Source organism: Vidua chalybeata, chromosome 13 (assembly GCF_026979565.1).
Source record: "Vidua chalybeata isolate OUT-0048 chromosome 13, bVidCha1 merged haplotype, whole genome shotgun sequence".
NCBI classification, from domain to species: domain Eukaryota; kingdom Metazoa; phylum Chordata; class Aves; order Passeriformes; family Viduidae; genus Vidua; species Vidua chalybeata.
The window spans coordinates 1118664-1135190 of record NC_071542.1 but is presented as its reverse complement, the minus strand read 5'-3'; the positions used below and the strand labels follow the sequence as shown (position 1 = coordinate 1135190).

Sequence of the window (16527 nt, the reverse complement as noted above, 5' to 3'; positions counted from 1 at the left end):
TTCTAGAGCAAGTGCAGCTTATGCAATTTCAGAGAAATAAGATCACATGGGCAAATCTTAAAACCCACACACAAGCACTAACCCTTTTGTTTAATTTGGTTGTTCAAAGCTTTGATGTGATGGAGAAATATATTTTCAAGAAAGCATTTAGTTTAGATTCCCATTAGTGTAACTTTACTCCTATTTTTTAAACACATGAAAAGAGGGAGATAACCAGAGTATAAAATTCTTGTACATGCTCTCTCCCTGGTTTTAGGAGAACTATTTCTTAATGTAATTTTTCTGCGTACAATATATGGCCTCGCAAGGTGTTGAAGCAACAAAACTTGAGAGAGATCAAGAAACATACAAAGGCATTTTACTCTGTATGTGCAAGATAAAGTCTAAAAGTTTGGGCAGATCTCAGTCTGGCAGAGTTTCTCTCTCTTAGGTCATACAGAGAAAGCTTTTGGCAGTGGCTTTTTGGCAAAAAGCTTTGTCTGGAAACATATTTAGTCAGCATATGAAATGTGATAGCCCTGGTAGCACGGCTGTGCCTGCAGGCACTAATAGAGTTAGGCTTCAGCCCCATCTGCTGTTGGATCGGGATTGCTCTGTTGGTTTGCCAGCACAGGACAGCCCTTGCCAAAACACAGAGCAGGACGTGAGGAGACTGACAAACCCCTCCCGGTGTCAGCTCTCTAATGATCCTGTTGTTTGCCACGCCGATGAAAGCCAGTGGTGCCCTGAGAGCTCCAGCACAGCCTCCCTGCTGCTGAGCTCTGTGGGGAGCTGCAGCGGGTCAGCACTGCCCTCGCCGTGTGCCTGGGTGAGCAGCAAGGATATTTGCACCCCGAGGCCTGTAAGAATAGAGCAGTATTGATTTCCAGTGCCTGTGTTTACAGAAGTAGCAGTGGGCGTAGAGATCCTTTCACCTCAGTAAAATGTCTCCGATAATTTGAGTTATGCAACAGTGACGAAGAGAACAGACTTGCGGATTTGGCTCAGAAGGCTTAAAATCTTCAGGCATTAATTCATGAAACACTCAAATCCGGGATACTCTGGTGACTATAAAGCACAGCAGATTCGTGTTTGATTTTTACTTAAGGCTGATTGTTTCAGGAAATAAAAAGATTCACTTTGAACGAGTTTTTCAGTTCTTCTTCAGTTGTTATTTCTGGAGGGGTTAGGTAGAAAAGCTACATGTGAAAGAAATCAGGGACTAAAAATCCTTAGCTTTGTTTTGAGGATATCAGAATGGTTTCTTGCCATTACAGTAAGCAAAAGGAGAAAAAGCAGTGACTTTCTAGAAGGATTTCCACTGTGTTGTTATCTGACTTTTCCAGGACATCAGAACAGCCTGTCTGTTCAGCCAAAATACCTCTCCAGTTATCATTTGACTCTGATGAAAAAAGTGGCAGAGTTTGGGATTGCTTGAACACATTTTCTCACTTAAGCCGAGCTTGTTCACATTCAAAGCTAGAACAAATTATCTCAATTGCATTTAGGAGAGTAAACATACTCTTGCTTTTCTATCTCATGTTTGAGTAGTTATGGTGAAAGCATAATGTGTGGTAAACTTTGGGTTTATATCCTCTTCCTGCATTTGTTTTATTGGACAAAATTAAAGGTCAATGGTCCTGAACTAGTCAAGAGAATTACTCTAAATTCTCAGTCATTGCCATTTTTCCCTCCCTCTGCTTTAGGTAACATTGGACTTAGCTGCCAAAGTTTTAATTCTTTATGTAGGAGGAGAATGATAGCTGCAATTTAGTTTTGCATTTCAGTTACATAGTTTTGTAAATGAAGATGTCAGCAGAAGGCTACTTGCTCCTTCCACATTATCCCTAGTGTGGAAAACATAATGATCAAGCAGATTTTTCCCCATTCTCATCCTTTCTGTGTTTCGTGTTCTTCCAGCATGATCACTGCTCAAGGAAGTGTCCGTAGTGGGTGAGCAGAGTGCGGCCCCATGGATGAGACTCCTACCATGCACTGAGCAGCTGGGCTGCAGGCGCAGAGCTCTGGGAAAATGTCTGCTTGCAACACTTTCACTGAGCACGTGTGGAAACCCGGTGAATGTAAGAACTGCTTCAAGCCCAAGAGCTTGCACCAGTTACCCCCGGTGTCGGAGAAGAAGCCCCTCTCGCATGGAAACCTGAAACCCAATGCAAACCAGAGCAGCAGCCAGCGTGGGAGGAGCACGGGCAGCTTCCGCCCGCCCGTGGCCAAGAAGCCGACGATAGCTGTGAAACCCACCATGATGGTGGCAGATGGGCTCTGCGCGGAGCTGGCCACGCTGGAGCAGTGCGAGAACAAACCCCTGCCCGTGGGGTGGAACCGCAACAAGGCGGTCCTGACCAAAAAACCACTGAACAATAACAATGAGGAGGAGATCGAAGGTTACAGCCATGTTCCTAGGCCTTATGGCAGCAGCGAGGGCGTGGGTAAGATACCGAATAACAATAATAACGGACTGACAGAAGTTCTGAAGGAGATTGCAGGTTTGGATACCGCACCTCAGCTCACTGGAAATGAAACCAACTCAAGAGAAACCTTCTTGGGAAGGATAAATAACTGTTACAAAAGATCGTTGGAAAGGAAGATCCCTCCGAGCTGCATGGTGGGTGGAATGAAGGACTCACAGAGTAAGCATGTTATTCTGAGTGGAAGCACTGAAGTCATAAGTAATGAAGGTGGACGTTTCTGTTATCCAGAGTTGTCTAGTGGAGATGAGAGTGAGGATGACACGTTTTTTGGCAGCATGCAGGAAGAGCATGAGAGCTGGGATGAAAGTGATGAAGAGCTGTTAGCAATGGAAATCCGGATGAGGGGCCAACCTCGCTTTGCTAATTTCAGAGCTAACACCCTGTCTCCTGTTCCGTTCTGCGTTGACAAAAAATGGAATACTGTGCCCCTTCGGAACAAGTCTCTCCAGCGGATCTGTGCCGTGGATTATGACGACAGTTATGATGAAATTTTAAATGGTTACGGGGAAGAGACTGTGATTCTTTATGGGCAAGAGAGCATGCAGAGCATGGTATCTTCTGATTCTACATCTCCTGATTCTTCTTTGACGGAAGAGTCTCGTTCTGGGACAGCCAGCAGTTCTTCCCAGAAGCTCTGTAATGGAGGGTTATCTCCTAGCACTCCTCAGGACCTCAAAGTGATTGAACCAGAATATGAAAGTCTTTGTGACAATCAGCAAGTGAAGGATGTGCCAAAAGTACCCAGAAATGCTCTGAAAAGTCAGGAAACTCACAAAGCAGTCCTTGCGCTTCGCCTGGAGGAGAAGGATGGCAAAATTGCTGTGCAGACGGATACGCAGGAGAACAAAAGTTCTTCAGATGTTGCTGGTCAAGCCGTAACTATTAATCTGGTGCCTGTGGAGGAGCAAGCTAAACCTTACAGGGTGGTGAACATGGAACAACCAGTGTGCAAGCCATACACCGTAGTGGATGTATCAGCTGCCATGACCAGTGAATGTAAAGAGAATCAGACTGAAACCTCAGAAACCAAAAAGGCATCATCTAACCCAAGCTCACCAGTAACCCCGGGCACACCTGTTGCATCCTCTGCGGCATCACCTGTACGTGTACACGCTAATCTGAAAAAATCCAGCGCAATCCGATACCAAGAAGTGTGGACTTCTAGCACTAGTCCAAGACAGAAAATACCTAAGGTGGAACTGGTTGGAAACAGCTCAGGACCTTCCGTTCCTCCCAGGAAGACAAGCCACAAGTCAGCTCCTACTTCACCTACAGCTACAAACATTTCTTCGAAAACTGTCCCAGTTAAGTCTCCCAATTTGTCTGAGATAAAATTCAACAGTTACAACAATGCTGGCATGCCACCTTTCCCTATTATCATTCATGATGAGCCCACTTATGCTAGGAGTTCCAAAAATGCTATTAAGGTTCCTATTGTAATCAATCCAAATGCATACGATAACTTGGCAATCTATAAAAGTTTTCTAGGGACCACTGGGGAGCTGTCTGTCAAAGATAAAACTACAAGTGTGATAAGCCATACCTATGAAGAAATAGAAACTGAAAGTAAAAGCACCGAAGCCATAGGCAGCAAATCCACTGAATTGCCCCAAGCAAGAGGGGTGGCCAGTAGCTCTGAGTGCAGGCTGGGCTCTGTGGCTCAGAAGGTCCAAGAGTTCAACAGCTGCCTCACTAAAAGCCAGATATCCCCACAGAGAAGTCACAGTGCTGACCACAGCTCCCCATCCAGAGTTCAAAAGGCAATGCAAGAGCCTGCAGCAAAAGCAGACATAACCCCAGATGGTTCCACTGGCAGCAGTGGTGGCAGAGAGAACGCGAGCACGGTGCTCTCACAGATTGTGGCTTCTATCCAGCCTCCGCAGTCTCCTCCAGAAACGCCTCAGTCTGCTCCCAAGTCCTGTAGTGTAGAAGAACTGTATTCCTTACCCCCCGAGGGAGATGCTACTAAAAACACCCTGGTACGACCCAAATCTCTGTTTACATCACAGCCTGAAGTGGAGTCCTCCAAGATGGAAAGCACTGCCATTAAAATGCAGAAAGATCCACTTTCGCAGCCAGCTGCCACTCCCTCTCCAAAGCCAGCGCGAGCCACCCCGAGCGCCACGAGTCCCCAGGCAGAGCAGGCACCGCCATTCCCCCCTCCACGCTCCACCTCCTCTCCCTACCATGCCAGTAACCTGCTGCAAAGGCATTTCAGCAATTGGGCCAAACCCAACAGCCCCACCAGGTCGACAGAGGCCGAGTCCATCCTGCACTCGGAGGGGCGGCGTCCCGAGGCGAAACCCAAACGCTGGATATCGTTCAAGAGCTTCTTCCGCCGCAGGAAAGCTGACGATGAGGAGGAGAGAGAGAAGGACAGGGAGAAAGGGAAGTTGGTGGGTCTGGATGGAACTGTTATACACATGCTGCCCCCGCCTCCGGTGCAGCGGCACCACTGGTTCAGCGAGGCCAAGTCCGACTCCAGCGAGAAGCCGTCGATCGTTTTCATGTACAGGTGTGACCCGGCACAGGCGGAGCCGAGGGCTGAGCTCCCGCAGCAGGCTGGGCTGGAGTCTGCTATCGCAGAGGCACTGGCAAAGGACAAGGGAGAAGCACAGGAAAAGGCTCCAGAGAGCTCGGGACAAAACATAGCCGGCCATTCCTCACCACCTCAGGCTCCCAAGAAAATCCCCAGGTACCACTCGGCTGTTTTAGTCACTTACTCTGTTGTGAACTGTCCTGTATACGCTGCTGAAAAGGGAGAGAGTAAGGAGTTTTATTACGTGAATGCAATTTTTTCAAAGTATATTTATTTTAGGTAGCTTAGAGTGTGTTTTAAAATCTTTCTGTTATGTTCGATACCAGAAAAGATGCAAAACATTTACTAGAAGCAGTACCTGATATTTAGAGTTTGTCTTGCAGGCTCACTAACATCTCACAATAGCCATGCTCCATTGGATCACATCCATTTTCTTGAATTTCTGCTTTAAGAACATGTTTCTGTGTTATGGGAAACTTCAGAATTTCTCAGCAGAAACAGGAGGCAACTATTGAGAAGTACAATAGAAATTAAAAGCTCTGTGACTCACGGAAGGTGTTGTGCTAACTTTACCTCACGTGCCCAAGAATTCAACAGATGCTAATTAACCACACTGCAGCATCACTGCAGCACTCCCAAATTAAACCTTGTAAAAAAGTACTAACAGAATTAGGGTACCTACAAAATAGTGTTTTCTCTGTCTTGCAAGGCCTTTAGCAGTGACTGTGCTCTGTCCCCTGGCAGTATTAGATCCAGTAAGAGCTGGTCACATCAGTTGCAGTCAGTCATGTGGGCAGAGTAGAATTCCCTGAGTGCTGGACCACAGCTGTGGATGTGTTAGAATTTGCCTTGCAATGTTATTACACAAACCAATTCCAAAGTAGCCCCAAACTTGAATTATTTATTTCATTATAACAACAACCTAATGGGAAGAAATCAAAAATTTTGTGAAGTGTGAGCCCCAGAAAATGTATCATGACAGTGTTTTTTGGTTTTCTTTCTCCATATTCTGTACAAGAAAACTGCAGTGTTTTTTAGCTAAAAACAGTTTTAACCTAATAGAAATCCCTGTGTGAGCATAGTTAGAGTTTACCATAAACTGACTGCCACTTGTCCTAAAGCAAAATAACTTGGTTTTCTTTCTCCATACAAGAAGAGTGCTGGAATAACCCTTGATAGGAGTGCAGTCTCTAGATTTGCCCTAAATGAATTGGTGAGAAGTAGCTAGTACTACGACTCTACTAGTAGTAGTAGAGAGGGCAGGTTAAAGGATTGCAGGAGTTTGTGCTCTCAGCGCCCAGGAACCTGGATTCTTTCTCCTGTCTCTGGGGCAAGCTGGGGAGAGTGAGGTTGATTTTGGTTCCAGTGCCATCAGGAGATCGCCTGGCTCCCAGCTCTTAGTGCCCCACTGCAGTGCTGGCAGGACAGGTGCTGTGCTCTGGTGAGCCAGGGCAGAGATGCAGGTGAGAAGGAACTTGGCAGTCAGTGCTCAGCCACACCAGCTGGCTGACGTGCCAGGGGATGGGCAGGAGGGAGCAGCTGCCTCTGTGGGTGGTGAGAGGGCAGGAGCAGCCTGTCAGGGATCCTTGCACTGCCCTGGAGATGGTGCTGTTGCAATGTTCTGCCCTTCCTTTTGAAGGCACTGGGTCACTGATCTCTCATTCACTTTTTCCAAAATGTGTGTTTACTCTTTAGTTTTCTTCAAGTCACGAGGATGTTGGTTAAAACCATATCTCAGAATTTTCCCCAGTGAAAACTGGAAATTTCTACATGTTAAGAATTGGAATTTCATCTTCTGACAATATTGTTCCCTGGTTTCTACAAATTTCAAAGAAAATACACTGAGGTGCTGAGTTGTGGGAGCACTGGGTGCTCCCCTGATTTATGCCTCAGTTCTCATATTCTTGGTGCCTTGAGTTAATTAGAGCTTTTTAATACTTTTTAATGTTGTTAATGAGTCCAAGTGAAACTTTATAATGCCACACAACTGAAGGTTTTTATTGTTGTTTAAGTGGTTTGGCTTTTGTTTTTAATATCCTGGTGGGTGAGAATCAGGATTTCTAAATGCCATTTTTTCACAAGCAGGAGGCATAACCCATGAGAAGCTTTGCTTGTTTTGTGTTAACCCTCCAGGTATTAGTACAAGGTTAGCTGTAATTCAGGCTAAGATATGTGCATGAAAAAGATGTTTAGAATGTTCAGTTAAGCCTGCAGAGGCTTAGAGGAGAATGGATGACCTGAAGATGGCAATCAGTGAACAGGACACTTCCCTAACTCAGAATGCCAAGAACAGCAAGCTCTCTGAAAAAAACAAACTGATGACCTGGCAAATGAGATAAGCTTTAAAAATGTCAGATTACTGGGGAGGTCTCGAAAGCAAATTTAATGAAGATCCAGTATTTCCTTACTTTGCAATGGATTACAAAGCTGCTTAAGATTGATAACACAACCACAAAACAGCTGCAAGTATTTCAAGTTATCACTAGAAAGGTCAGTTTTCCCTTTGAACACACTTGCAAAACGTCAGTTTTTCAGAAAGCTGAAAATTATCTCTCTGTTACACAAAGGAACTTGGTTTTGGTTTGTCAGTGTGATTGTTTCTGTTTGATAGCAGGATGCAGATATGCTGGTTCAAAAGGGGCTAGCAAATAATGATATATTAAATTCACTGAAAATTTGTAGACAGATTAATTTCTGCTAAAAATCAGCGGTCATGTCTGTTTTATCATTAATTAGAATGAGAACACCTTTAGTTCATGAAGCAGCAGTTGTTCTCAGGTGCAAAACTTAAAATTGACCAAAGGATAACGTGGTATTTCTGGCCTGAGCCACTGTAATTGATGAAGGTGGTACAGCACAGCGTGCAATCCACTCATCTCAAGTTGAATAAAAAGATCCTTCAAAGGCTTTGTTATCTTATGGATCAGAGTGTTCCTCTTGGAGTTTCACAAGATAAAGGCTTCTCCTCTCCTTCATTGAGACATCACTGCTCATACCCAGCAGCAGCTGGTTAGATGGAGACATTTCCTAAAAGCAAAGTGCAGCACAGTCCTGCTGCTTCCTTGGCTGTCTTCATAAAGCACATCAGAGCTGAACTAATCTGATCTGGGCACAGCCACCTCCATTTCAGTTACAGGTTACACTCAAGAATTTCCTTTCACAGCTGCAAGTCAGCCATAACTTTCCTTTATGGGATCTTTGGGGCAGTCTTGGATGCAGTGAAGATAAAACTCTGTTTTTCCTGAAATACTTCCTTCAGGTAGTGAGGTCTGTATATTTATTTTGTTTTAGTTAAGGAGGCATTTCTTCATAGATAAATTTGTGATCGCTAATCTAATTCCTAAGATTGTGTTAATTTTTGCAAAAGGATTTGAGCTCATAACTAATAGATCTGAGCTCTGTGTAGAGGAATATGAGTCTTGTGACAGATCGCTCAGTGGAAACAATGGGAATCACTGTTCTACAAAAATGCAGCCATACATTAAGATCAGGATTTCATCCAGAGACAGGCAGGAATAACCACCACTGCCACATTCCACTTTCACACTGTCACTGATCCAGTCCTGCAGATTCCACAGCTGCTTCAGAAACTGCTTGGGAGGATAAGAAAATCTGTGAAATCGCAGTAGGGCTCTGTTTAAAACAAAACCCTTCCCAGTTTGGAGGGCTTCTGGTATAACTCTTAGGGTGAGGTTCTCACATGAACCCAGAACCTTTTAAGTACAGCCTGAGTAAATTGATGAGAATTTTCAAGGATGATATAGATGGAAAGAAATTCCTTGCTTGAGCAAGTCTACTGAAATGGGAGAAATCTCCCTGAAAATTTAAGGTGGATCAGCTCTTCCTTGTCAAATCCATGTTAGGGCTTTTCTGATCTAGGTGTCAGCAAGCTTTATCTACCTTACTCAGCAGTGCTTAGCAGTGCTTTTAAAAGTATTAACTAGCTATCTTCTATCATCTCATCAATTAAAAACTTGTGAGATTTTTCTCTGGAACATTTTCCAATTCTAACAGAATTGGAAATTCTGCATGTGCATTAAGCAATAAGTTTGGTAACGTTTTATGTGAAAACTTGTAAACACCGAGGACTGTTCAAGATCCAAGTGGAAAGGACTTTACCATTTATTATTTTATAAATTTAGATTAGGCAATGGTAAATCATGTATTATTGTTCTTAACTCCTCTAATACAGTCTATAAAACGGAAAGACTGAGAACCTAAAATGGATAAAGAAAAATATCTTCTTTATGATGCACAGTTAATCTGTGAAACTCATTACCATTAAGTTTCAGTGACACTAAAGAGCTTAGCAGGATGTCTTTACTGGATTATCAAGTGTACTCCCTTTATCCGTGCAAACATCGCATTATACAAGATCTAAAAAAAAAAAAACCATTCTCAAGCTTCAGGACTAAGCCAGCTTCTCAATAATCAGAATTAGGAATGAACTTCATGGCTTAGAAGTTTCAGGTTGTCATTTGAGAAGTTTGTTTCACTTTCCTCTTCAGTGGCTATTTGTGTAGGGACTGAACTGCAGGAGCCACTGGAATATTTTCTGTCCATAGCGCCCTGTGACTGAAACCTGGGCACTGCTTGTCTCTGCTCAGTGTTTTGCAGCAATAAAGTGGTCAGTGTTCTGAAGAGAAGCTCCTGGATAAGGTGGCCTCTGACCACCCTCCAGCCATTAACCTCTGCATTCTTCCTCAAGCATTACTCAGTCAGTTTAGGCTTTATATTTGCTTTATTAGCAGGGCCTGAGGGTATCTCAAAGCACTCTTTTTGAAACTAATATAGCTACAAATTACACAGTTGGTTTTTTGTGTGTGTAAAATGAAGTCCTCTTCCTTGCCATCTCCAACTGTACAGCTGCCATTGATGGCTGCTGTGTTGATGTCCACTCGGGGAGGAGATCAGTGTCTGTGCTGGCCCCAAGGCCACATCAGCTTTTCTCTGTTTCTGTCACTAATTCCTGCCACTGGGATTTATGTGCTATCTTGTACAGAACTGTGTTCCCTCACCTTTACCTCTGGATCTGACCCTAATTCAGGAATACACTCTCACAATCACTTCTTATAAGCGTTCCACTTTATCTCCCTCCTGTTCATTGCTGTTTATGAATCACTCTAATTGAGCAGGCGTGCTCTGAATAGAGGAGAGCACAGGTCACACAAGAGCTGTGATTCCAGTGTCCTCACCAAAATTAACACGCTACACAGGCATCTTTCTGGATCCTGCTGTTCCCAAAAGACCAAGGCGAGTTAGACTGCATCATCTTCTGGCTATCCTCCAAAAAATGTGGAGGAGGAGAGCCTGAAGGAAAGAGAGGCATTTGTCCCTGCAGAAAAATAACACTTCTAAAACAGTTTTGAGCCTGTGCTCACGTGAATGGCAAGTATTTAAATTCAGTGGGGTGTTGTCTGAAGGACAGTCATTTTTATGGCAAGTTTTTTTGCTTCACATAATCTCAGCTTCTTAGGAAAACAGGCACATTCTCTGCATGCAGAGGGCTGCTTCCTCCACTAACGGAATAGTTGTTCAGCTTCAGCCATTTGTGCCCGAGGAGCAGAGTTCTCTAAGATAATTAAATTCTATGAAGTTTGTTTTTGAAATAAAAAAGGGGAGAGAAAAAACTTGGACAGAGGAGGCTGCACTCACTGTTGTAGATGCTAAATATGTGCTCTTATGCAAGGCATCAAAGAATCCATCCTGGCAAAATATCTATAAATATCCCAAATAAGGAGATAGCTTTAAGTATGACTTGTTACCAGTAAGCAGATAGAAAGTTACACCATATCAGGTTTTAGTGGTTCTAATCTGAGAGAACTGCCTGTTTATCAGCTGCTCCTCTTTCCTCGAAAAACCAGTCATTTTAACTGTTTAGCTCATGAAGCAGCTGGGGATGTGGTTCTTGGAGCTCCCTAAGTGAGGATGGTTCCCCCTTTTAGTCCTCCTGTGTCCTGCCAGTGCCACTGAAGGGCTTGACATTTTCACTGTGTACATAAGCTTGATCTCTCTGTCCTCAGCGTTAAGATACTGGGAGGCATTTCCCCATGGATTTCATGACCTGACCTCTAATTACTGTGGTTCAAAATGTATTCTTGGGAGGCTCTGAATGCAGATTTGAGATACTCTCTTACTTTCAACAATAGGTTAGTGTTACTTCCTAAAGCTCCTCTGGAGAGCTGAACGTGCTTTTCCCGGAGCAGCAGGCATGAGTAAGGCCATAGCCGTCATTCCAGAGCAGTGATGCAGCCGTGCCCTGTGTCCCTGCAGGGAGGCAGTGCAGGAGTTAAGAAGGCAGGGCTGGATGTGCCTGGCTGCCTGGGGCCTTGGCAGGGCCCAGCCCCCGAAGGTAAACACTAAGGTGCAGTAGGTGTATCACTCTGTGCAGAGTTCAGCCCTCTTGCTCACAGCTTGCACAACTTGTAGCACACCAGAACACTGTGGAATCAATGGCTCGCCAGAGTTTCAAGACATGATTAAAAGACTCAAGAAGGCCCTGAAAGAATTTCCTTTAATGGGGAATTGTGTGAGTGAGTACAGTGGGTGAGTTGGTATTTTTTTTTTTTCCTTCTTCCTTTCTAGCTCTTGGTTTACTTTGGCAAAATGCTTCTGAGCTTAGGTTTAGTGTATGTGCATGCATGTGTCTGGTTTGGAGAATGAGTATGTTCTTACCTCACCAAGTGATACTAAAAAGTTACTTTGAGATGTGATAATTCCTGGTTTGTGGCAATGACAGAACTGTGAAGCTATTAGAATCTATTTCTTCTTAAAGAAAACATTCCTGTAGAGGAATGCAGGTATGTATATTATTTACAGCAACTACAAGTCTTCAGTTAAATTATCCTGAGAGCCTTGTTACTGCTTTAATTTTATGTCTGCTTTACTCTGAAATTACCGAGGTTAACTCTTTAATGTGGATATATTTATGGCACATGGAATGTTCTTCACACCATTCCTATGCATGGTACTAAAACTGAACAAAAAATGGTACGCTGATTAAAGATTACATCCTTTTGAACTTACGCCATTTTTTCTCTTCCACTAACAAGTTCTAATGAGTTTGGTTTGTGTCAGCCTGCAGTTAAAATTCATGAGTCTGAGCAGAAACAGCATGTGCTCACTGCACCGTCCTGGGTCTTGTCATGCACAGCATTGGCATGTTGGAATCTTTGTACTTGGGGTTGCTACAAGATTTGTGTCCCAGGATTTTCAGGGTTTTGGCTTTGCCATAGACATATGCCTATCATTTATGTTAACTCTTTGTGGAAGTTTGAAATCCTTATCACAAAAGTTAAGTATCTCTACAGATACATGACATGCTGATTGTTTTTTGATGGAAGTGTGTTGCTCCTGTCCCTAATGGAAGTCACAAGTAGTTCAAATTCTTCCTGGCATATTTGATCAGGCTGTAGTAATGAGCACTAGCAAACAGCAAACATATGCTCTTGAGATTTGGCCTGTAATGAGTATTTGTTTCTGCAAGTGAGAGAACATAAAGGCATGGAAATATTTTTGCTCTGACATGTTTTTGTGGCATATTATTGATAATTGCTGCTATATTTTCAGTACGATTGTGGGGTTTTATTAAATCTCGACATTTTTTTCATGCATATAATGCATAATTCTTAAATTACACTGCAATAAATATATCCATGGAAACTAAATAAATGCACAATTTTCAGGGTTCTGTGCTATAAGTCATCACAGTGTGATTAAAACTTCATAGCTAAGAGCAGGCACAGAGGAATGTCTTCAGTGCCTTTTGCAGTTGGCCTAATGCAGATGGATTTTAATGGTGGAGAATTTTATATGGGAAAGAGATTATTAGCCTAAATGAGGTCTGTTTCCCAGAGTCAGTTCCCAAAATCCTACCAGGATATGAAAGTGTATCACTGAAGTTTTATGCATTTATTGGGACTTAATCCCCCTCGCTATACCTTGTTCTATTTGTTTGAGGCACAATTGTTTGCACTGACAAAAAACACCCTAAACTCTGCTGCTGTCCTGATCCCGCTCACTTTACCCAGAATCATGCCTGCACATTTATGAGTACGGATGTTGATGGTAGTCAAGCTGTAGAACATTTTATTGTAGTTTTTATATCAAAGGCATGAACTATTGTATTATATGTATTATTATAATAATGATAACAGTAACTAACATGTTACTGTTTCAGTCACAAGTTGTTTCTTCTCATTAAGGAAGATAATTGCTCTTAGAAAAGGAGGGTTCTTTCCCCTTCCTGCAGATACTTAGTGCCCAGCTTGTGTCTCCAGGTGACGTTGTTGTGTTTGTTTCAGTCAAGTGCCTGATGACCCGACCCTGGAGGAGCTGTCCCCTCGTGTCCCCAGAGCTGTGTTTGTGAAGCAGGACAATGGGGGCAGCGCCTCCGTCATCCCGGTCTCGTCCGCCCGCGGGCCACCAGGCGAGGAGGAGAAAGAAGCAGCTCCAAATTCTCCTGATCTGAGTAGCTGCAGTGCTACCTACAGCAATTTAGGTGAGTGGACAGGAACTGGATCAGATTTTGGATACCTTTCCAGGGTGTGAAGAGCCTTTTCTTCTGAACAGCTCAATACATCTTCATGAGGGTAGCTTTTAATGCCTAACTGTTTAATGTTGATTTACAGAAAATAAAGATACATGGTCTCATTCAGAGATCATAACCAAGAAAGTGAAGATTCAACAAACTCAAAGGTTTGTTTTCCTGTAATTTAAAACAGTCTTTTAATTGCCCTTAGTGATAAACATCTCAAATAATTTTTAAAATCAACATTGTTTTATCTCTTTGGAGGAATTTTTGTCAAAGAGGTTTAAAATACAGAGCAAGCTACCTAATTTCTTTAGAAGGAATAAGAGAAATTCAATATTTTTCTAAACTTCAGCAAAAGATGGAGCTTTTTATTTTAGAGCATCAATAACTGCTAAAATATTTGTACCCATCTTCTGTTGGCTGAAACTGTTCTTATCCTAGTCAGAGAGTTTACTTTTGGTCCTTCCCAATGAGATATGAATGTCCTGAAGGTACTACTCAAAGATTACTGAATTCCTGACTCATTAAAGGGATCCCTGGATGCAAGGCTTCTCTGGAAGATAAGGGAGCAAGATAAAGCAGCATCTCCTGGTGCACAATATCAATATTATCAGCCTAATTTTCTGAAGCGTTTAGATTTGCAGTACTGTGAATTCAGGGATACCTCCAGCCAGGTTTTCTAGAACAACAAAATCTCTCATTTATTTACATTCCAGGATATCCCAGTACATGTTTTTTGAACATCCCAATCCTGTAAACACAGCAACTTACTAAGCATTTGGCCAAGAGTAAAGTGATTGTGTTGAGATGGCTCACGAGTGCAGGGGGTTTGGCATGTCCACACAGGTTTTAGGGATCAAGGACTAAACTTTAAACCCTCAGGTGCATACATTCTTTAGACATTCAGTGAAAGTGTTGCATTTTTTTGCTTAAATGCAAATTAGTGGCAAGCTTATTAGTGCATTCTACTGTTAAAACATTAATTAGGTGTTGTTTATAAAGCATAAGGAGGAAAAATATCCTGTCCAAGTGTGATGCTAACATCTACCAAGAAATACTTCCTCTAAGGAGGAAAACTAAAATCTGTATCTTTATGGTGAATTACTCATAGATCTAATAAATTCTTTTCAATTTAGTGAGATATATGTCTGCATCTATATTTGCTGTATTTAGAAGACAGGGACATTGCAGACAGAATCCAGGCAGTTGAGTTCTAGCTGCATCAGAACAACTTGTACCATGTTTATCCCGTGCAGCAAAATACCACCAAACACTGGAACAGCTTGCTCAGAGAAGTTTTGGAATCTCTATCTGTGGAGATATTCACAGCCCAACTGGAGAGGATCTGGACAACCTGCTCCAGCTCACCCTGCCTGACTGTCTCAAGAGAGCCCTTCTGTCTGTCCTGGCCTGTATTAGTGCTGTTCCTAAGTCTCAGTGTTTCTTTTTAAAACCATAAAAAGTCAATCCCTTAGCAATTTATTCAAAATCTTCTCCTCACCATCCATTCACTTTGAGCTGTGCTGTCTCCAAAGTAATCTTTTGCTGTGAAAGGGTTAAGTTAGCTCTGGGGATTGCCTGGCTCTGGCTGGGAGAGCTGCCTGCTGGTAGGAGCAATGCTTCCCTAAATGGCACTGAGCTCCCTGGCTGCCCTTCAAAGGCTTTCTGCTTTATTCAAGCAACCTCACTTTCTAGTTCAGATGGCAGCAGAGAGATTTCTAGGTAGCAACAGCGAATAATTCCTACTTGTTTTCACATCTTGCATCACCTAGGCAGCAAAATCTTATCTCTTACAGAATTAACAAATACTGGTATGTGAAACTGGAAGAAAGGATAATATGAGAAGTTACATCACATTTGACTCTTGCCTCAGCTGCAATTACAGCTGCATGCTACAGTTTGTAGTTTGTAAAATACATCACGTGAACATCTCAATTTGCAGCATAATGCACAATGTTCACCTTTTAAACTCGTCTGATACATATTCCATGGTTTTTATTAAAAAGCAGATAATATGTCTCTACTTTGATAAATGGCTAATCTTCAGTTCTGACATGTCATGATGCCTTAGCACTTATGAAGTGTCATGAACAGAAATAATTGCAAGCCATGGTACATTTTCATCTGCAGTCAGGTAATAGTTTATATCAGGTACCGCCCTCAAATATATTTGGTTTGGCCTTCCAAGAGACAAACCTTACAAAACAGAGGATTCTCCTCCAGGAATCAGTACAACATAAAAGAGTTGGGGCTTTTATGAGATCCCACTATGATGATAGGATAAGGTGTGTTCCTGGCTGTAGAAACAGGAGGAAATTTGAGTAGGAGAAGAGAGGTTCTCGACTGCCATGGTCACAGTTCTGGTGCCCACAGTTTAGGAAGAATGTTTTAAAAATTGCACAGGCTCTAAAGAAAAGTTTTGCAAATGCCTGGTATTGTGGCAAGCACTTCATAGGGACTAATTCAGAGTCTGAATCCATCCAGCTTATCAAAGGAAAAGTCTGGCTTGATCATGGTGTGGGTGCTCATGTGGTGAGCAGAACTGCAGTGAGGGAGACCTGTGGTATCAACTATTTAACAAAATCCAGAGGCTGCCACTTGAATCACTTGAAGGTGAAGAAACAAATGTTCAAATGTGTAAGGGAGGGCTTGGATGTTTCTTTTGTAAGTGGTTCTTTTATTGTTACAGAAGTTAATTCAGGTAAGCCCTGTAACTGATGATAAGGAAGACAAAGCCTTTCCTTTACAAATCTTTAAATTGTTCTGTCTTTGTCTGAATTTGTTGGGGAAATTGACTTGATTAAATTTGCATGGCTGTAAGTAGATTAAGGTATTCTCAGTATACTTGAGATAGTACTTCTGCCATTGAAAAAAGAATAGGTTATTTCATTATCAGCTGTTTTTCTCTTCACACGGAAAGAAATGGGGAAAATGGAGGCTGGGTTTCTAGGCTTTGTGATTGCCAGCACTGGGAAAAAAATCCCAAT

General features: G+C 42.6%; 1 protein-coding gene across 3 annotated transcripts in view; it reads left to right on the top strand.

The window, feature by feature from the left end:
* Window positions 1-16527, top strand: part of PEAK1 (pseudopodium enriched atypical kinase 1) — a 108949-nt gene that overhangs the window by 72669 nt on the left and 19753 nt on the right. For 2 of the 3 annotated variants that reach the window (XM_053954591.1, XM_053954590.1), the window contains 3 exons: window positions 1900-5163; window positions 11437-11553; window positions 13311-13507. In XM_053954591.1, the coding sequence (XP_053810566.1) occupies window positions 2012-5163; window positions 11437-11553; window positions 13311-13507 (3466 nt within the window). In that variant the 5' untranslated portion in view covers window positions 1900-2011. The remainder of the gene's footprint in view (window positions 1-1899; window positions 5164-11436; window positions 11554-13310; window positions 13508-16527) is intronic. The other variant, XM_053954592.1, reaches the window with a different exon arrangement.